Source organism: Lichenostomus cassidix, chromosome 2 (genome assembly GCF_008360975.1).
Source record: "Lichenostomus cassidix isolate B80296 chromosome 2, HeHo_3.0, whole genome shotgun sequence".
Lineage (NCBI taxonomy): Eukaryota > Metazoa > Chordata > Aves > Passeriformes > Meliphagidae > Lichenostomus > Lichenostomus cassidix.
This window is the reverse complement of record NC_139482.1, coordinates 25480970-25503323: the sequence shown is the minus strand read 5'-3', so window position 1 is coordinate 25503323 and position 22354 is coordinate 25480970. Positions and strand designations below refer to the sequence as shown.

The 22354-nt window shown below is 38.3% G+C and overlaps 1 protein-coding gene across 2 annotated transcripts in view; it reads right to left on the bottom strand.

Annotated features, from left to right (window-relative positions):
• The window catches only part of GLCCI1 (glucocorticoid induced 1), a 54719-nt gene that overhangs the window by 25121 nt on the left and 7244 nt on the right, over nt 1–22354 (bottom strand). For both annotated transcript variants that reach the window (XM_085050798.1, XM_085050799.1), the window contains exons 2-3: nt 9997–10148; nt 892–978 (exon numbers count right to left, since the gene is read on the bottom strand). In XM_085050798.1, coding sequence (XP_084906924.1) covers nt 892–978; nt 9997–10148 — 239 coding nt within the window. The remainder of the gene's footprint in view (nt 1–891; nt 979–9996; nt 10149–22354) is intronic.

Here is a 22354-nt window from a genome sequence, read left to right as displayed (position 1 = left end):
GGCTGTCCAGAAGAGGAATATATACTGCCTCTGACATCCTCTCCTTGGATAACCTACACATTTCTTCTCATTTTTGAATGCCCTATTCAACAGGGAGTCAAGAAAAAGAATGCAAAAAGCCCACAGTATGAGGGAAAAGTTCCACCTTGTGGGAACATGCTGCAAGATTCATTTTTAGAAAAGTGCAGTTCTTGAAGAGAGGCTACACCCTTCGTGACAGGAGCATGAGGCTGAACGTAGCCCCTTATTAGGTTGTGGACAGATTTAGTTACTCAAACTCCGGACAAAACAGAGGTTACTGGGACAAAAACTGAAATACTGTCATTTCAGCTGAGCTGGGGACCATTTTACTGCATCTACTTTCTCATTATGCAAATCCACTTCACTTTTGGTAGGTTCTTTCTAGTTGCAATTGTAGTCTACAGCAAAATATTTATGATTAAAGAGCATGTCAAGTACTCATGCAACTACTGCATAAGCATTTACTCATTTGTGAAAGTGGTGTCCTTTCTACCTCCAACTTAAAACATGAACAAAATTTCTACACAAGAATATTTTAACATATCACCTGACACTTTGCCTCTTTCAGGAGAGCAGCATTAAAGGTCAGAAAGCTAAGGTAACACTGAGCAGAAAACAAGCAACAAGAAACTGGTTCCTCAGTGCTCACTCTGGCCACTCTTTCACAGCCAATACTTCACACTATGCAGGGAGGAGGTCCAACAAGCATAAGATATCACTCTTCAAACAACTCTTAGACTGGAGGTAAAACCTGTTTCAAAGGCAAAAGAGGAGAGGGAAAGGGTGCAGTTTCCTGGACTCCAGATAGGGCTTAAAAAATGTCTTGGGCTTATCAGAACTTGAAAGACTCCACTGTGCAAAACTTCTCACCTCTTTCAGCTGATCAGCACTTCCCCACGATGCTGAGCGTTGATGTGATCTCTTTTCTGCTCCCTCTTCAGCCCAACAGCTGGGTGTCTAGAAGGGAAAAAAAGAAAATATGCTGTACTGAATTCTCCAGGTAAGAAAAACTTCTGGCACAAATTACTGCTTTACTCTTTAGGCAGTGTCAAAGTTACTTGAATAAATTTCAGAATCTGATGTGCAGCACCAATAGTCTCAATAAATAAAAAGCAATCTAGAAGACCAAAGCTTTGTAAACTTGCATTTACAAAGGATGAGAACAATGCACATCAGTGAAGAAGGAATCAGAGGCCTGACAAAAACCTTACCTGGCTGCTCCCATCTGTGCTGTGGCATCCATATCTATATTTCACTCAGTGGACAGTTTAGAAAACCACAAGATTAAAAAAATTGTACAACAAACTCAAGCCAGGATTCACTTCTCCCACCTGTCTTCCTCAACCACTGGACCACAGAATCAATCCCATCTTGCTAGCTCTGACTTGATAGAGAGTACAACTTTTATTACTTTTGGCACCAACTTACATGAGCAGCACAGTTACAGGCAGGCCTTTTCCAGTCATATCTCAAAGCCCAAAAGTTTGGGAACTGTCCTTAAATGCAGGAGCTAAAATTAAACCCCAAAGACTGAGAAGAATCTGAAAGCCCAAACTCTCAACTATTATGCTTATTTGCCACAAGGCTACTATGACAATTGAGGTTATCCACCACAATTCCTGACCAAGATAACCACATGAACAATGGGAACATCTAAAATTCAGGAAGAGTTTGGGAAATAAACTATATAAAACTCACAGCTATAGGCACATAAATATAAATCTGTTTATGTTGGGGCTTCCCCCGCCCCAACAATTCCTACTAGTATTAGCTGAATCTTTCACAGAGAGTCCACAAGAAATAAAACTGTACCACTGAAAACAACAATTTGTCAGCAGGGATTTTAATGGAGGGGACCACTGCTGACACTTCTAGGGAGACAGAACCCCAGCCCAGAGGACAGAGAGGATCTGGAACCCACACCCATGCTGGACTTGTTCTCATGCATGGAAACCCTGCTCCTCCACAGCTTTCCTCAATCTTGCTTGCTATTTAGGATCTAGAAATTTTTGTAGTACCCACATGGATGACAGAGACTGTTTGGCTCAGGAAGGAGGATGAGCATCACCCTAGAGAATACCATAAAAGCAACACCAGCAGCTCCTCGCTGCCCTGCAAAGGGAGCTGGGAGCAGCCCCCCAAGGCCAGGCCACTCAGGTATGGCACCATCAAGCACAGAACTGTAATTTCAGAGCATGGGCTGCACCTGCATAATCACCACACTGCCACAGTATTATACAGCCTAAAGCACAGCACCTAACTCATCAGTGCTAATATTTAATGCACTCAGTCTCTGTGTGCACAGGCCTACATAACCATCACATTTTCTGCCAGCCCTGCACTGTCCACGTTTTCTGACGCTTTTTCTCTTTTTTTACACCACCAGTAATACTTCAACCAAAGGCCCAGCAAGCTGTGTGGGCAACTAGAAAGCAAAATGGAAAAAATCAGTCCTGAAGCTTTTCCTGCATGTTCCCAGAAAAGAAAATACAAGTCTTTATATAAAAGTTGAGAGTTCTGTGTATTTATTACGTGACTCTGCCACGTAACACCCCCTCTGTTTGGGTCTGAGGAAGAAACCAGAAGATAGCGTGGTTATGAAAAAAAAATAAAATCAAATGTGAAAAGTTAAAACAGCTACTTAAAACTATGTGCAAGACAAGGCAGTACCTCAGCCAGGCAACCCTTAAATCTCCTGACCCAAAGCAGAGCCTCTGACACATGCATGTGCTACCTTGTGTGTGCATCTGCTTGCTGGTCATTTTAACAGAGCCATGTTCTAAATAATTGCTTGGTTTTGCAGATTGGGTACTTACCATCTCCCTGAAATTTGTGTGACAGACATTCTGTTAGGTTTACATGTTTTTTTAAAAACACTGAAGTGGCTTGCAGATTTCTACTGAACTAGAGAAAACAGGGAACATTTTTTACTTTTTCAAAATCACGTGCTTTCACAATCTGTTACAATTTACTTTCCAATTTAAATGGCTCTTACGCTATTTTACTATATCCCAAGTATAGCTGGAACCATACTCTCACACAAAAACAGCAATGCAAAGGGAATTCTGAGAAAAATTATCTTCTAAAGAGTGTTTTCTGAATACAGCACTGCTCCGTAATTTGGGGAACACAAGGATGAAACAGAAGCAGGCATTCTGGGGACTTAAATACTTACCTGTAGTGCAGAAGGGTCTACCAAGAATCACTGTAAACTCATATCCTTTCAACTACAGCTTAATAAACTGAAAAGATACCAAGAATCTAAGAAGCCAAAGTGACTTTCTCAATAAAGAGAAGTACACTATTAAAAAAACAAACAAATATGTAGAACACACAAGCTTGATTGTACCTTTAATAAATGCAGATATTTATCCAGATAGCAAGAACAACAAGCAAACTAAGATCACCCCCTGAAGACCTTCATCAACAACACCACTGATTGTTAGGAGAGAGAGGTGGGAATCCTTACATTGCAGTGGATTTATTCAAAAATCAAAAATAAAAATCAGAAAATATCAATTAACACTAGATTTTGTACTTGTTCAATTATGCTTTGGCATTCTCTTCCACTCAAACAGCACCTCCCTTGAGACAAGGACTACATGGGTGCTTTCAGCCCCTGGTAAACTGAGTCAAGACACAACCCTTCAAAATATAAATACACAGTATACAGGGGGCAGACTATTTGTTATCCCCAATTTTACCTGCAGTATTAGATTACAAATGCTGTTAGATGTTCCTAGCACAGTACTGAACTCAAAAAAAGAAAAAAGCATTACAAAAATAATACAACACAAGCAGTTACTAGAATATTACAGCAAGGTAGTCTTCTTCAAACCCTAGAAATTGCTGCTTACAATATATTGTAATCCACGTTATATGAAGAGTAGTTTTGTGTTTGTAACATCAAATCCTTGTATTGAAGCAAAAGCTTTTAAAAAACAAACAGAAGCACTCCAGTCTTGTTGCATTCAAACAGAAATTCTGCTTTTCTAAGTTTAGCTTACATGTGACCATCTCATATCTCACTTAAATGCTGTAGTTTAGATCACAAATAAGATGAACCCATCTTATTTGTGTAGAACCTACAATCTGTCACATTCCATAAACATTGTTTTCTCACTTATTTACAATTCCACAGAACAGGCTTATCAATGGAAGCCTTCATTTGAAGCTGCAAGTGTACTTCTCAAGTGTTAAAGACACGAAGAAAAGATAAAGCCAAAACATAATTCAGCATTGTATTAGAAGAAAAATTTCTGAATCACAATAAACAAAACCACAGTTGCTGCACCTCAAGTCAGAGGGAGTGAGAAGTCAGGCACTACCTGTGAAACTGGTAACATTTCAGAGCAGAAAGAAATTTAGAGCATCACAGAAGTATGCACTAAACTTCATGAAGAAGGATTAGTGCTGCAAGTCCATATTAAGAAACTAAGATTTTAGGGGAAGAACCTTGAAAACATAATGCATGCCGCACCTGCAAGACATGGATCCTTTGTTTTCAAGGTGTGAAGGTTTGTGGTTCATTTCAGTTGACACGTGGGATAGGACATGCTCAAAATGCCACATCTGTTTGCTCTCTCCAGTCTTCATGTAAACCACAATTACCATTGTTCTAACTCACCCAGCCTTGTGGAGATCAGCACTTTTTCCAACACATTTGGCAATCCTGCCTTGCTCTTCCACCCATGCCAGGGACATACACCTACATTCTTGCCACTTAGATCAGAATGACTGCATAGCAAACTGTGGCTAGCACAGGTTTTTCCCATGAGAAATTTTCTTGTGTTTTGTAAATAAAGATAAAGTTTGGATGTTTTTGGAACAGTGTCCCAGAACTTGGGCAGTGCAGGCCTGGCCAATCAGGCCTGGGGGAAGGCTTTTGACTGACCAATCTGGGTGACTTTTGAGAACTCTATATATGTGATGAAATCAAAACAATAAAGGTCATTCCTTCTTGCCACTGAGAACTGATGCCTTCATTACTCTGCAAGCTGCTCAACAGCGACAGCAAACCAACCTACCTAAACCTAAAATAAGACTGAATTACTTTAAGTATCTCACATTTATTGCCAGTCCTTCACTCCAATTACTACATCCGGCCTGCATTCCAGAATATCTGCATTTGCCTAGGCTCTTCAGGGGAAGCAGTATGTTTTTGAAGGACTTCCACATTCAAAAGAAACCAAATAGCAGCATGAGAAGATAAAAACTTATGGGTCTTCAGATATTTCTAAGGCATTCAAAGCCCATCTCGAAACTTCACAAAAAGAAATTGCCTAAGGAGTTAGAAGTTAATTTGACTACAGATGTTGACTTTTAAACTTCAGACAGGTTAAGTAAAGTTAGAATGGCAAACTCATATTTCTATGACACATATATTATTCCCTGTCCTTTCTGCTAAAATATCCCATAAAATCAATGATAACTAATACACCAACAAAAAAAGCTTCATGGAACTGAGCCTCTTTGTTTATGACTGTTAATTTTAGAGCAAAAAAAAAAACCTATTCAGAAGAAAACAAAATGTGTCTAATGAGAGCTAACTACATTAAAGCTTTGACCTACTGTCTTGGTTTGAAAGACAGGTGTCTGCTAAGAGAGGTTGAAACCTCCCTTAGGACAGAGAATGTGATTTCCCCTCCCTCCGAATTATTTTAATTTTGAAATTAAGGGCTTTCAGGCAAAGGTATGGGAAAAGGAATAACAGTTCTTTACTAGTATCTACAAACAAGCAATGACAATAATAACAACCACAAATAGAACCAGAAACCAACAGCAGATGACTTTCCCATGCGGTGTAATCACGGTCGCAAGCAGCAGGGGCGCTGTTGAGCTCCCGGCCGGGCAGGGCAGGTGTGATGACCGCCGAATGGCTGTAGGTGTGATGACCGCCGAACGCTGTTGAGCAGGGTCAGGTCAGCCTCACACAGCTGGTAATGGCAGAGAGCTGAGAAAGCAGGCAGCGAGGCAGCTCGGAGCGGCGAGCGGAGCGGCAGGGGCAGGAGCTGGCTCTCCCCGGCTAGCCAGCGAGGTAGCAGGGGTTCTGCAGTCACAGCAGACGCCGCAGTCTCGGGCAGCAAAGCGGGGCGGGCGGCAGAGGCAGCCGGGCTCCCCGGCAGCTGCTGCGAGAAAACGCAGCCGGGGAAATGTGCACTTCCCAGTGGAAAAGAGGTTGAATCAAAGCTCACCCAGCCAGGAGGAGAAAACAGAGCACAGTTGGATTTTCTTGCGGCCGCAGCCAGAAGCAAAGAGCAGCCTCTCCTCCTGGCTGTCCAACGATGAGAGAGAGCCCATCTCCAAAGGCCGGCCCTTTCCTTTCCCTGCTCTGCCCAGCACCTCCTTTTGTCTCTTACAAAAGACTTGATGGCTCTAATCACCCAGCTATTTGTTGCTTAGTAACAGGGATGGAGAAAAAAATTCCAATGCCCCCAACCTCCGACACCTACCCATAAGAAAAATGTATTTTAGACAAGCATTCCAGCCTAGTAATTCTGCATTATTCTTTAGACCAGAGAGGTAAAAATTCTGAAAGGCGTTTTGCAACCTTTTTTCAATTTAATTTGTGCAATACCTTATTGCCATATACAATGAGAAAAACTGGGTTCCAATATTGCTGGATATGCCTAAGTCATCAGTTGAAAATCACTGAGAATAAATATGCCACTTGGCCATTTGTTCGTTTCTTTGTATTATTTAGATTGAGAAAGACTACATAGACAAACTTTAACTGGCAGTATTTTTGTTATGATATCAACATCATGTTTCTTTTTAATCTCTCCATTTTAATTTTATAAATCTCTTTAAAGTTACTTAGCTACTGCCAAATAATTATATTTATCAACTTTGACAACTATCCAAATGTTTTCTGAAGACTCCAAGGTTAGGCACAGCCATTTCAACATTGAGTTGTTCCTTACACTATGAAGGGGGAAAATACTTAAATGATAAAGCATAAAAAAGTAGTGTACAATTTGCTCCATCAGTGCTCCAAAAAGAGACAGAAAAAATGGGGAAAGAAGTTATACTGAGTTTCAAATGGCCTTAATGAAAAGTTCAGATTTTACAAAAGGAGAGGGAAGTAGGACAATGGAGGAACTCAGGAAGGAGATCTCAAAGTATATCAACACGTGTAACTTCCTATAATAGAAAGTTTACCTGCATTTCTGAAATACTTAAAACACTACTAAATAAAATTGCATACCTCTGATTATCCAAAACATGCTGCTCCTTAAAGATCAGCTAGTTGGATGCATATGCACTAATACATGCGAACATACATACAGAATTCTGAGAAATACTGAATTGTATTAATACCACAGTGCAGTGTTAGAGTGTATTTCTCCAAAAGCAAACATTACCAACTCACTTCTCTTCTGTATTTTCAGTCAAAATACTTGGGGCAAGTAAGAGGGACCCAGAAATACGAACTCTAGCTCCTACTCTCCAAAATATGACAAACTAAACCAAACAAAATTCTCCTCTCTCCCTTCCATTATTATGAAGAAACATTTTATTCATGAGCATTATACAGGTTGAAAGAACTTAAGTGGAAACAAGGACTTGGAATAGAACTCATTAAAGGTTCATCTGATCATCATGAAGACCAGGAATTTACCCTCTTTTTTTTAAAAACAAGAATTCTAAGAAATCTGGAACAGTCATAATCACCACCTTAACAAAACTGCACAAAATTTGGATTTTAGATTACTGTTTAATTAGGAACAAAACACATCCTTGAAAAAGAAATAATTATTCCACCTACAATGTAAGTTATACTGACAGCATTGTTCATGAATTTTGAAGTTAAACAAGAGATAATTTATTCTCCAATGAAACATGCTCAGGCAGAAAAATGGTTTATTGGTTTTCATTATCTTCTTTTTATTTAACTTAATTTGCTATGCATGCATCCTATCAACAGCTTGGAACTCATCCTTAGTTCTTGAAATTACAAATACTTCAAACTACACAGAGCTCAAAACCAAAAACCCAGACACACACCAAAACATAAAACTATGTTTTATGATCATCTGCAAGCCTTCCTAGTGAGCATTTCATTTGGGGAAAAAAGAACACCTCAAACTGGAAACCATGTGCAGATCAATACGCTTGTTCCATTTTACATATTCATAGACCCAAGCAGTGACTCAAACACTGATAAATGCTTGAGATTGGCATACTTTGAATAAAAAGAGAGCTAATATAATTCCTTGCTAGAAGATATCCACAAATCCAAACAGAGATCTCCCTGCTCCTATCCCTTTGAAATAATACTTCATTTCATAATGACAACAGTATGCCTTCCCTCTCTGCTATATTTGATTATGCTGAAAAGGTAAAACTTCATTTTTAGTTTCTGAATGAGGCAAAGGGAGGCAGCCAACAGTTCACATAACTTGAACACTTACTTAAGCTCGCTAGGAAAGCAATTTTACTGCCAAATACTTGGAGCTCAAATATTTATAGAACAGTTTGTTTATCTTTTCTGTTACTAGTGAAAAGGTTTGTTTGTGAATGTTTAAATATTCTAAATTTTCTATTCATATGGGTGTTTGTAAAGACTGATATGGATATATATTTTAAAAGAGGGGTTGAGAAATACAGTAACTACAAAGCATGCTACTGAAAATCTGCTCAATGGAAATTGTTTTCAAAACAGAAAGACTTTAAAGCCATAGCATTGTGAAAGGAAGGCACCTTGAAAATAAATCCAGGATTAAGGGCTTTTTAGGTAGATCTTTAGTGACAGTAAAGATCTGTCTGGTTTCAAAATAAGCAGGACATGAAGACGGCATTTTTCAAAGGGTCCTCACTATAGTTTCTAAAAATTTTCTTGGAATATTTTAATCATCGGTTACTCAAATTCATTAAGTAAGATTTTTCTAAAACATACAGACCCATTTTTTTTTCTTCTGTAAGCATTCTGTGCTTATCTTTACCCCATCAAAGGGCTTCCTGTGTTGCATGACGCCATATTTTAGAAATGAGGAAACTTCTATATACATTCTAACTTATTCAGAGAAACTCAGTATTACACAAAAGACTAGAATCATAGAAGCTATTTCAAGATCCATGATAGCTATGGATCAGAATCATGGCACAAGAGTTAAGCAACTGATTTAATAACCAAATCTACATGGCCTGTTAGATTGAAAATATAACTAAAGATAGCTAATTTCTTCTCGTTTCCAATTTAGTTTGGAAAATAAACTCAAATGGCTTATTCCAAACCCCAAAAGCACTACTGAAAAAACAAGAATGCAGCTGCTTTAATAATAATTGGGGGGGGGTTGTTAGAATTATGTATTTTTAATCTGTTTGACAGTGATCATCTTTGTAGGCAACAAGCTCCAGCCCGAGGAGGAAGCAGGCAAGAAAGAACATTCAGCTTTCTAGCCAAAGGGCACTGGAGCAGCTGAATGCCCCAGCAACCTACCTGCCAGAGGTTCCTACTAAGGACAGAGCCCTGAAGAGAACCCAAGGCTATCATAAGAGTATCAATAATCTCAGTAGCTATCTACAATCTCAGCAGCCTTCCCTCATCCCCACGCACACACACAAATACACTTTTTGAGACCAACAGATTTATTACCATGATTTAGTAAAATATTTAGTTTGTCAGCCACTGCTATATGGACTCTTTTTCTTAAATAACACTCAGCACAATATTGCATATGGCAGCTTCAAAATAAACCAGAAACAAGGCTGAGATTGGTATCTGCTTATTTAGCCTCAACAGATCTGCCCACACAGAGAAAATTATTTTTAACAACTGTTTTCTAAAAGCATAAAAATATTATTGTTGCGTACCATGTTACTGCATTAGAACCGATTAAAAAAGGCTACTGTACCCTATTTTAAGATTTCATATTTATGACAAAATTAAGTGAACCCACATTTCTTCAGAATTAAATTGAGTAGACATCAATTATATGACACATCTCTGTTGTCTTGTTTTACAGCTTTTACCTGAGTAGATTTATCTTTCATACATGAAGGGTAGTGTACATGGGGATCACGTGGCCACTGTCCTGTGAGGTAAGGTCCTGTTATTGTGTCCAAAGAAGAAGTTCGCCTTATGGTACCAGAAGTTCTGATTTGCTGGGATTTTGGCCTGTCCACTGTAGAAAACCAGAACAAAACCAACAAAAAAGTCAGGCTAAATTTGATGTGAAATGTTAAAAGCTAGCTATGACACACAATGGCAAGAACATATCAGAAACCTTCGTCTAAATGCCAAGCTGAAAGAATGCCATCACATCAAAGTAAATAACATCAGACAAAGGAGAACAACAAACAGAAAAGGGAAAATTTAACAGTTACAAAGCCCCCAACACTTAAGGTGTTCATATCTGCAAAGAACTGGGCTACTTATGCTATGTATTTTCATCAGCAAAAAACATCAAGCAAATTTGAACACAGTGATGATGCAACTCAGGAAAACCAGACACACAGAAATACAAAATATAACAGCACAGCACTTTTTAAGTCAGCTTGCTTAGCTTTCTAAATACTAAAATACAAATCATGGCAAATATTATGGTTGTAAAGAAGATGCATATCCTATTTATTCTCTTTTCCATATTATTTCATAATTTAAACACAATCCATATTATTTACAAGGTCCCACTACAGGCCTTAGCAAGCTGAATAGTGTGACTGAGTCTTTCCCTCTGACAGAGCTCAGGTCAGAGCAGCTGCCTTGTTTGTTTTCACTCATCATTGTGCCTGCAGTCCTGGACTCCTCCCTGTACTTCTCTCCCCATCCACCCAGATCACGGAACACTTTTTTTTGCACTGCATTTGGAGAGCAAAGTGCAGGGTGATTCACAAGATTGATGTGGGAAAGAACAGAGTTTTACACCATGCTCTCTGGATCGTCTTGCTTTGTCCTTTAGGCAAATTTACTTCATATACTCATTTTCTAGACTCCTCAGTACTCAACCTAAGCCCTACATTGCAGCTACTGTCTGTTTTGCTCACCCCTACTAAAAGAAATTCACAAGTGAGATAACATCCAAGTTAGTCATATGCTATGCACTGATGTGACCCACCAAAAGCTTACTCACTGCTCAGAACATGACAGCAGACCTGCTGGCACACTTCTGAGTTTAAACATGGCCACTGGCCTTCACAAGCATTTTCTATTTGTGTATCACCTAGAATTGATGGATCTCAAAAGGCACAGTCCATCATCAATGTGATATGTAGCATTCCACATAATTAGGGTATAGCTTGCACTAATACAGCCTGGTTATACTATGATATATATGAACGTGATTATATTAAAACAGACCCTTTTAGACAAATATAGACCTGCTGAAACACTGCATTAGCCACTCATATTAGGTGAAGAGTTCTAAGTAATGCTTTGAATTGGACATGACATAATACATCATGCCACCTTTTATACTACAATTGTTTTGACTGCCTTATCTATAAATCAAATCACTACCACTTCAAACATATCTATCCTTTTAGGATTCTAATTGTGACAAGTGTCACAAATTTGCATTTTAAGAAAGATCCTTGAACTATTAGAAGTAAAGAATCCTTTGAAATGGCATGCAGAGATATGTGAATCCACCTGGCAAAGTAATTCACTGAATTAAACATAATGAAAACTGAAGTGCATTCCCCCCCGCCAAAGTCATAAACACACGGTTTTCCCCATTATAGTAGAGTTGGCACAATGTAATGGGCAGAAACAACCAGGAAAGCCAGCACAGCAGCAGCACTGTGGTCTGTTCAGTAACAGTTTCAGCTCCTGATCTTTTATGATGTATCATTAGATCATAAAAAATAAAGAAGAAGGGATCTATAAGCATGACATTTAAAAGAACTTTTGCAAATTAGCACTTGACACAAGTGTCTTGTACAGAAATGTACTCAAGAGATGATGGGATGCTCCAGAGAGCACCACTGTCTTGTACCCCAAGAGCAGCAGATCAGATCAGCTTAAACTGTTTTCTAAATATTAGATCTGCTCTCAGGGTTCATTTCTTAATCTTGCTTTTTTCACCTCACTGGAAGTCTGGCTTCCCAGTACTCTAAGGAGCTACTATATAACACTTCTCTCCAGATTTTCATTATCAGTGGAATGTTGATGCTACTATCATGAATATCCTTCTCCAGCCCAAATCACTTTCTCTGGTTGGAAATCCCATGCTTCAGTTTTCCCAGAGAATCAAAATAGCTGAAGCACTTCAACAGCTACTGAAGACAGCCAACAGACATCAGCATTCAGAAAGGCTTCGACAAGTATTAAGAAATCTCTAAAATTACAGACTGATTTTATCCAAGTTACAGACTAAAACTCACCTGACAATATCCCAAGCATATGAATGGATTTTACTGCAGTGTAAGTAAAAGGATTCTGTTGTCTTCCTCAATGATTTAAGACATCTTATAAGAAACTCAGTTCTACCTCCAGAATAAGCAAACTTAAGATCACAGCACTTAAGCAGTGTAACATTACCTGAGGAAGTCAGTTAGACATTAAAAAAGCAAGACAGATGCTTGCAGCAAAGAAAAATACCTCGTGGCCACTGAGATTAACTCAGTTGATTAAAACATTATGCTAATAATGCCCAGGTTGTGGGTTTGATCTCTGTATCACCTGTTCTCTTAAGAGCTGGACTCAATGATCCTTGTGGGTCCCTTCCAACTCAGAATATTCTGTGAATCTATGTGTTATTTAAAATATGCCACAAATGTTAATGGCATGCATTTAAGGCAAATTGCCACGCAATTCTAGTTATGAATGTTAAACAAAATGACACAAGGATCCACCTGAGTAATACAGCTGGCAAAATTTGGCATGATCCTACCTCCCAGCAGGAATCAACTAAAATAAACTGCATGAAATCATGATTCTGCATGCTGCATTGAGAGCAAAGAGAATTCTAGTTATACCACCTAGATTGACTGAAAAAAGGTTTCCATTTCTCTGACAGCACAATGTAATTCAGTAAGAGACTAACACGACAGCTCTTTTGAAAAGGACATGAGGCTCAAATAAAACCATCTGCTACAGCTCTAAAATGAAGAGCTTGCCTTCCCATCTAGGATAGAGGCAGCTAACCTGCACATAATCTGAAAGCCATGTTCACAGTCCATTTTTAGCTTAAATAAAGCTTTGTGCCACATGTGCAATGAGGAAAATCACCTGCAGCAGAAGAGCAAGAGTGACAGCTAGCATTGGCAGCATTAAAAAAACTGCTTCAGCTCAGTCCACCAGAGCTCATCTGTGAGCATCTTTTCTTCCCATATTTCTTCCAACAGTTCACAAACGCAGTCCAAATTTGTCCAAAACTTTTCCACTCATGTGCTTATACAGATATAACCAATTTAAAAATACTAAAATTATCCTAAGAATGTCTCAGATTACAGATTCACCTCAAACTGAGTGAGAAACATGAAATAAAATTCATTCTTCTCCAAAACTAGGAGTATTGTCATCTCACTGCTGATGTCAGCTAATTGTGACACTGTCCTGCCAAAACATTAGACAACATTCTTGCAGTAATTTCTTGATTTCTTTCCTTGAAAGTTCTTCTTTAACTATTAACCTGAGACACCATGAAATACCAATACTAAATTCCACAATAAATTTTCATGAGATGCTGTTTCCCTTCAGTTTAGTTGCTAGCACCCTGCACAACCTTCTAGTTACAAGCTACTAGTGAAAGGAGCCCCAAGCTCAGGACTCATCCATTCCTGAAGAGTTTCAGATTTTACCTAAGAAACGAATACTAGCTTCAAAAGAATTTTCTCCAAAAATACTCTTGGGAGGACTCACTGTGATGGATATCCTAGTCTGCTTAAGACTCTTTTCAAGAGCCACAAAGTCAAGTTGTGGATTGACTCAAACACAAGAGTTCAAGTAGTCTGGCTTAAACAATATTCAGAGACTGGGTATAGAACCATAAAATAATGTCATATATTTCTAGGACATTCCTACCAGATATGACAACAAATTCACAAAAATCTACAAACCCAGTGAGATGCAGAAGCTCCTGTGTAAATGCTCCTTAAATAGTGAATTATGTGGGAATGCAGTCTAGGAAATCAAAAACTAGAAATGGAAAGCTGAGTATTAAGGAATGGTGACCCACAGTGACCTGTAAGGATGACGGCCTGACATCACTGAGGTCACATTTCCCACAGCAGCTACTGATGAGTGCCCTACACTTCTAGTTAATAGTCCCATCTCCTGTTACACCTTGTACAAGCATGAAAAAGGGGTACCTTTGCTCTTGCTTACTTTGCATAGTGATTCCCTGAGTACCACAAAAGTAGACTCTTGGATTCAATAAGACTCTGTATCTGAAGAGTCTGGTCAAGGGAGATTTTTTAGTTTTTTCATTTGCTTTTTAAGCAAACACTATATACTTATAGTGTCACTGTACTGATATCTGAATGCATATCTGATTGGTCTTTCCTACTCTGATTATGTAGGTACACGGTCAAACTGGTGCATGTTTAATTTGCAGAACTTGTATCTATGACTTAGCCAGAAAAAAGATTGAATAATGGGGATTTAGAGGCCACTCTAAAAAAATATTTCAATCTTCATTCTCAAGAAGGCTTTTCTCTTGTAATTGGAGCCAAAATCTCTCATGAAAAAGATTAACAAGGGATTTGGGGTCCCCTGAAGTTTTCTTCCAGAGGAGTAAAGAGATCTATTGGCTCAAAAGGCATTTCCCAGTTGCCAGTGACTGACAGACTTGTTTCTGACCCAATCTGGCTGCCTGACTGCATTAACAGTTCAGAGTGGTGCAGAGCAACAAAGAGCACGCTGTTTGCCATGTACTGTTCAAACAAAATAACAAAAAATGGGATTTTAAATAGCATCTTAAAAAAACCCACAACACCCTTGTATGTAATTGAAAGGAAAAAACGTGAAGTTACTGCACTCTTCCTTCGTAATATCAAATTAAATAGCTTAATCTCTTTAATAGCTTTAAAAAAGGAAAAATACTAGCTTTTTCAAACATTTAAAAGGCAGCACAGTGTTTTCCTACCAAAACTGGAATTTGAAGAGAATATATGAAGAGACAGTCTTTTTAAGTTACCTTCCAATACATCTCTAAAGTACTTTACATTCAGCTCCTTAAAATGTCTGTCTTCATTATGTACACCACATTGGTTTTGGTTCAGCTGTATCAACTTCAGAAATTATTCCCCAGTTTCTATCTTTAGAAATCAAGAGAGAGAATGACTAAAAATTAAGAGGGATGACATTCTGAAGTTACTACTCTGAAGAGACTGACACAATCCACTCTAATTTCCTCTCATTATCCTAACTGAAGAAAAAAATGAAAGGCAGCACAAAACAGCACTGTAATCTAACCAAGGCTCCAACAAACAAAACCAAAGAAACAGAAAACAGGTTACTTCATGAGAGCAAAGATCTCTTCAGAGATCCAGGTCCATGAATGATGCGCTTTCTACATCCAAAATTCTTCTGTGAGAAAAAAAAAATAAATAAAGAGGAGAGCCAGTCCTCCACACAGATCATTTTACAGCCAGGTAGAGAGAGCAGATTTGGTTTTGTACCTGACAAGGCTTATGAGAATTCAGACTGAACTGCAAGAAACACAAGTCTTTCTAAAGACAGGAGGTTACCTATACTGGGAAAACAACATAAAACCAGTTTGCTCCTTCAAAAGAAAATTGTGGACACTGACCCACAGTATGAGATTTAGGAATCAACTATATTGAGTTACCTTTTATAACTATGACTAAGCCATCTAGAAAAGGAAGAGGTCTTCTGATTAGTCACTGAATCCAACCCACAGGCGAAGGCATTTCCTTCCATCAAGGAGGTTTCATGCAGGACTCTTCAAAGATGTACAGCTCTGCTCACCTAACTGCACAGGGAGGCACAGTGTGCAGCACTGGTATGGATATTAGAGGCAGTAGAACACACGGATGAATTTGTAGGCATATTTCACCAGACCTGTAATTGACTCAAAATCCTGGCTGCCTATGCATGTGCATTGAAGCAAGGTCTCTGCCTCATGTCCCTTATTCCCCCCCAACCACAGGTCAAGCAAAATGTGACTACGAATATCTTTCAGAAGTCAGATTTTGTTCACAGCAGAACTCCTCTGTTTAAAATCAACATTATCCTTAGAGATCAAACACAGAAAGAATGCTCTAATCTCCATAAGAAAAGTAAACAAACCATATGGCAGAAAGTTTCAGCCCGCTAAAGCTAAATTATTTGTCTAACAAGGATTACTGCTGGCATGTATAGGACCTGTAGCATTTCATGTCACAAAAGCCTGCTTTGTTCAACAGATGTAACCTACACACTTGGCACTGTTCTAGCAGGATACCATATAGGTAAAAAACATTAATCCCAAACCTTTCAGATTTTTACGTATTTCATATTTTTAGAATATATTTTTCTTTGTGAGGTTATTAATTCAAATTTAAATACTACATGAATACCTAAACTCAGTATCATTTGAAAAAGTATCTAAAAAATGTTCATACTTTAAAGTTAAAACAAATTTGATGGGAGCTCAGCAGCTAAGTACTTGGGAAAAAGCACACTGAAACCACCATCCAATAACTGTTGGGCACTTCAGCAGAAACAGAGAATTTTCCTCCTTTTAGTTCATTAATTTAGATCTGTTGAATCATCTATCTATTCTATGTATCCAATATTGAAAACCAAAAGTGGAATCAAGAACAGCATTAAAGCTTGGGCTGTTATTTTTTCTTCCAGTATATTAATAATTAAAATATTGAAAGTCATTATAAACACACACAGTTGATTCAGTAACTGAAGAAACTACCATCTTTTTTGAATAAATTTGATGATTCTGAAGGGATTTTTTTGTTGTTGTTGTTATAATGACAATACTTAAAATTTAACAAGATGTAGAAAGCAAGGGGTTTGTAAACCTTTAATCTAATTCTTCTTTCCATCAGTACAGCTGGACATAACAATGAATAAAACAAATCAGAAGGCACAACTCACCATTTTCATAATCAAAATATACAAAGAACTGTAATCAATGCACAGAGGCTATACAAGGCCATCGTAATGATCACCAATTATTAGAGATAGAAAGCATTCTCCTGGCTAGAGCAAATTATACTAAACAAGAATAATAAATCTTTCTGAAAAAAACTGAAAAATAGAAATGTAAAACCAGATTAAAATTGACTGTCTAAATGAGAGTGCTCAACTTTGATGATTAAATAAATTATCTTTTCATTAACAGTTAAGACATAGAAACAAAGGACTAGAAACAACTTCGTAAATTTGGAGCCCACTTCGCAGCTATCACTGACAAAACACATAATCACTTCAAAAGAGTACAAACTCAGTCTTTACAGCAGCTGACTATTTCGTCCTCACAATTCCTACTGGAAAAATGACCCTGGAAATTTTTTTTCCTGATAGATTCAGGCTGCCTTATAGTTTAATATGTAAATATTTACATTGTCAAACCAATCCACCCACTCATTCCCTTCCTTGCTCACCTGAATTTCTGACAAAGCAACTATATTTTTATTCAGAGTTGATTTTTTTTTAGCATCACACAGTTAAACTCCTAACCTGGGAGGCCTTCTCTGAGTCAGCTCCAGTTTGACTTTACGTTTCTTAAATCATGGAGCAAGAAAATGGTGTGCAGTACCCCATATAATGCCTCAGCTGCCCCTGTGTGGCCAGCTGCTCTTCATGCAAGACCAGACCTGTGCCCAGTACTTTTTTTGGTCACTTCATGCTGGCACCTTCGAGATCTCACCATCACCCAACTCCACCCTCCAGAATTTTCAAATTAGATGGTCGTCCTTTGATGAAAAGATATTCCGCTCAAGTATAACCTCACATACATGAACTTCCAATTTTCACTTTTAAATCTCATTTTTAAACTTATTATTTCAATTCCCATGGTCCTTAAACTCTCCTTGCATAATCTTCCTGCGTACTAATTAAACCTCTCAATATTCATCAACGGTTTCATCACCCTAATTTCAAAATTTGCCTAAACGGATAAGATCTACTTCCCGTCTAGGAAATCAGTTTTCTTATCAAAACCACCAGGTTAGCATGACAGCATTTGGAAAACTCATTTTGCACTTTAACATTTCTCCCTGGTTTCCACCATCCCTTCAAATTTCTTCTGAAGTTGCACCAATAGTTCTCCATACTTTAGAACGGGACCCAACATTTTTTGCATTTTTAAAATATCGGCATTCTATCTGCTATTCTCAGGTATCTATTCTCAAATGGTGTCACTCCTACTAACAAGACTGCCTCAAAAATTTGAAGGTGTCAGCTTCTGAGTATGCTCTTCCAGAATCCTGCAGTGGAGATCTCTGAATTGGCTTTACTGAAATATACAATCTGTATTTTTCACAGTCTTGGTAATTCCTAATTCCAAATTATCCTTGTCCCTTGCAATTTTGGGTTTTTTTTATCTTTCTGGGTTAAAAATCACTGTCCTTATGGAAAGTGATTTCTTAGACTTTGTTCTGGTGAGCACATAACATTGAATAAATATCTGTGCTATTTCCTCTGACATTGCAGTTACTGTTGCTTGGAGCTGACTTTGAAACCATACATTCAAGCAAATCAGTCTCAGATCTTTTTTTCTGGATACCAAATGGTTACAACTACTTTTTCCTCATTTTTCAATCTGCGCATTTCTATTATCTGTCTTAAAGCACACAAAGTCCAAGCCTGTTCATATTTTAACAATTCTCAGCTAAGGTTCACCTTTTGATTTGTAACATTACACTCCTTCCTCAATTCTTCCTGCTGTTTCCTGCAGGCTCTCTGCTTATTCCTAGCAGCCCTTTCGAGGTAACTGTCCATGCAATCAGATCACATCCTTGAACTTTTCTGATGTCTGAAAGACTCCAATAGTATTAACATTTTTCATTAAAACAGATTCTCTTTGTATTCAAGGCAGAGCAACCTTGTTCAGACAAATTTTAAAACTACTTCCTTCTGAGATCCAAAACTTTCCTCCTGATTTATGAATTTTAAACATATGGCTATGTAGGATTTTCTTCTTTTGCTGGATATGCATGCAAGTTTGAATGACTACACAAAGTCTAGATCTACCATTTATTTTATGCACAGTGTCAGCACACCCATTTCTTCTGCTTCTTCCAAATTTTGAGTTGTTACAGTTGGTAATTTCTATCTTCAATGTGGCCAGTCTAAGTTTGTACTATAAATCTTGCAATCAAAACACCTCCCTGCATCCTTCAACTTCATATTAAAGGCTATACACACCACTAAACAAAATAATGAGATTCCAATCATCTGAATACCCTACCGCCTTCTTTGGAAGAAATTAAGGTAGATCTATACAACAGTTTTACAGAGTATTTTAAATAATGTATGGACTGCACACTTTGCTAAACAACTTGTTTTGAAAGAATGAGCCTCTCTTTCTACAGCAAAGCCCAAAGTTTATTTGGATCTTCCATGAAGACAATATTCTACATTGAGTGTATCTCCAGTCACTTCCTTGTATGCACATTTCTCAAATACACATTACTTTTAAACATGCATGAGTTAATTTCATTTTTGCCCATGAGAAATTTTTTCTCTTCCAGATTAGGACTTTTCCTTGTTCCCTTTGAAAGCAATAGCAAGTATTTCAAATGTATTTTATGGTTGCTTTGTGGGTGAAGAAAACATTACAAAGATGATTATTCCAGGCAGGGTATCAGGTATAACAAAGGAGCCACCGAAGGTGAAATACCAGAGGAATCAGAGTAGAAGAGAAAGGAAGTGTAAGGGTGTTCCACTATCAATTGCCACAATTAAGCAAACACAGCTATCAGTTAAGAATGAAGATTTTAAGACCTTGAACAGAAATTTACTTCTGTGAAGACAGCTTCTCCTTTAACCTGGCAGCTTCCCAACTACTGTGTAAACCTAAGTCTCATTCTGCATTCTTCAGCAGTTAGCTGATATTTTTAGAGTCACACTGGTCAAAGTCTGTTCCGGGACACTCAGTGTAAATCTGGGTTTAACTTTCAATGAGCAACTCAACTCTTCATTGCTTTGAAAAGTTACCACATATAACAAAGATTTAGAATATTATATGCTGAATATGGAGGTGTGGCACCTAGCTCACAGAGTCAATGCTGCAAAGCCACTTGGTTTTCATAATGTACTTTCCAAACTCCAGAAAAACTGACTAGCTGACACTCAGCACTGAATTTGACTCCATGTGTGAGAACTGCACTCACCAAACCTTTCCAGAGCACAGACAGCACCACTCTGATACCTGCTAAAATCACCAACATCTTCTAGCCCCACTGGGCTAGGGAGCTTTGCTGTGACATGGAGAAGGGGTGGTACTGAGATTGTGTTAAATACCTACAAGAAACCCACATTTCGTGTAGAGCTGGCTCGTCTATGCTGTGTCTCTGTGGCCTGAGTTATGAGATCACAGTGCAAAATTTGCAGTGTTTATCCAGCAATATTTCTGATCCAGCACGGGTACAGCACTTCATCTAAGAAAAGCAACTGCACTGTTATCCCTGAGAGGTACATGTTCACAAACCTGGGCATCTACGTCTGCACTTGGGAAATCTGCTCCCTAATAGCCAACTGCTGACTGCATGACATAATTTGAAGTGGGGTTTGTATTTACAGGCTAAATTCTGCAGACTACAATTAATTGAATGAGCTAGTAATTGAACACCAAATAACCAAAACTTGTTTTCTGGTTAGAACACATTATTTCCAAATGATAGCTTAGTCTCCAAATGCTGACAAATATTGAGAAATTATTAGAGTTTGGAATTTTTTTTAGTACTGCAGCCTAAGCGCCTCTATTAAAATGTTTGGGGTTTTTTGTAACCATGAAGACTTTTAAAAAAATGTAGATACCCACACAATCCAGCTAGCCAACCTTTACTGATTATTTCTTTCAGAACTCCAGAATAGGCACTGTACACAAAAACACCTGAGATTAAATGGCATATAACAATACCCATACATTTAGTCAGTTCACAACTGAGTAATTACTGTTACAGAAAACATTTCTAAAAGACAGATTTATACTTACTATATAATATTAAAACTAATTTAGCTACAGAAATTAATTTCAAATTCAAGCATGAACACCAGTGATGTTGCAATGACCGGTCAGTCAGAAATAAGTGTTAATTCTTGAAATTCAAAAGCAAGTCTTACAACATTGCTTAATGCCCGGTGGTAAGAGCACGGGAAAGGAGGCTGAAGATAGCCTTCTTCAAACAGATGACTTGCACTGTTCAAGGAATGAGACACTTAAATTATTATGCTTGTTTAGACTATCTCACAGCAGACTGAGAGGAAAATATTCTACAGTGGATTTCAGATTATTCAAAAACCATGACAGAACTACTATCATACTGCTCTTAAGATACCACTCTTATGAGCAAAATACGAGACACTTCCTTCCTAAAGAGGAAACAGAATGTGTAATTTGGGTAAAACTAGTTTCAAGTTGTGCAAAAGAAATGGCATGTAAGAACCAGTGCTGTTAAAAACTCATTTGTATTTGATTCCGAGAACAATGTCCACTGCAAACAGCTACTCCTCAATTTAACACCAGCAATAGTGAAAGTTAAGTCCTTAGCAACACCAACATAGTTGCAATTTCTCGATGAGGCATGTGCAACACTAAATAAGGAGGTCAAACCAATACAGCACTAACATTTTATGACCTAGTGGGAAGTATATACAATCTCCAAAGCAGCAATATCTAATATGGAAAGCTAATTAAGAGATCTACTGCTACAAAAAATGAAAACTTTCCATCAAAACCACCTTCACTAACCTAACCATCTTCATTAACCTAACCAACTGGTTAATCTCCATTTACAAATTTTTTGTGCAGGAAACTGTTATTGCTTGAGTGTAGACACTCACACCTTCTGGGTGTTTTTCTCCCTGTCAGAGAAAACTAATCTAACAGGGTGACAGTCAACAGGTTGGCAGCAATCAGCAGCAGCAGCTAGGAAGTGCATATACCAAAGGAGGAGAAGTGAAATGAACACACCCAGGGCACAGACAGTGTTACAAGGCCTGAGAGAGCAGGCTGAGGGCACTCCCCAGCATGGCTCCACTTGGCCTGGCTGTGTTTCCCTCCAAGACAGACCTCCAGGAGCCGCATGTCCTTCTCTGTCCTACTAACAGCAGACACCGTCTGAGCAGTTATCATCAGACAATCCAAAGGGGCCATGTAACACAACAGCTCTGGTTTTAAGTCCGGACTCACACAGCTGGGAGAGTAGGAAAAAGTTCCTGAGAGGGCATGTTTTTCAGTTTCAACCATGGAGGAGGGAT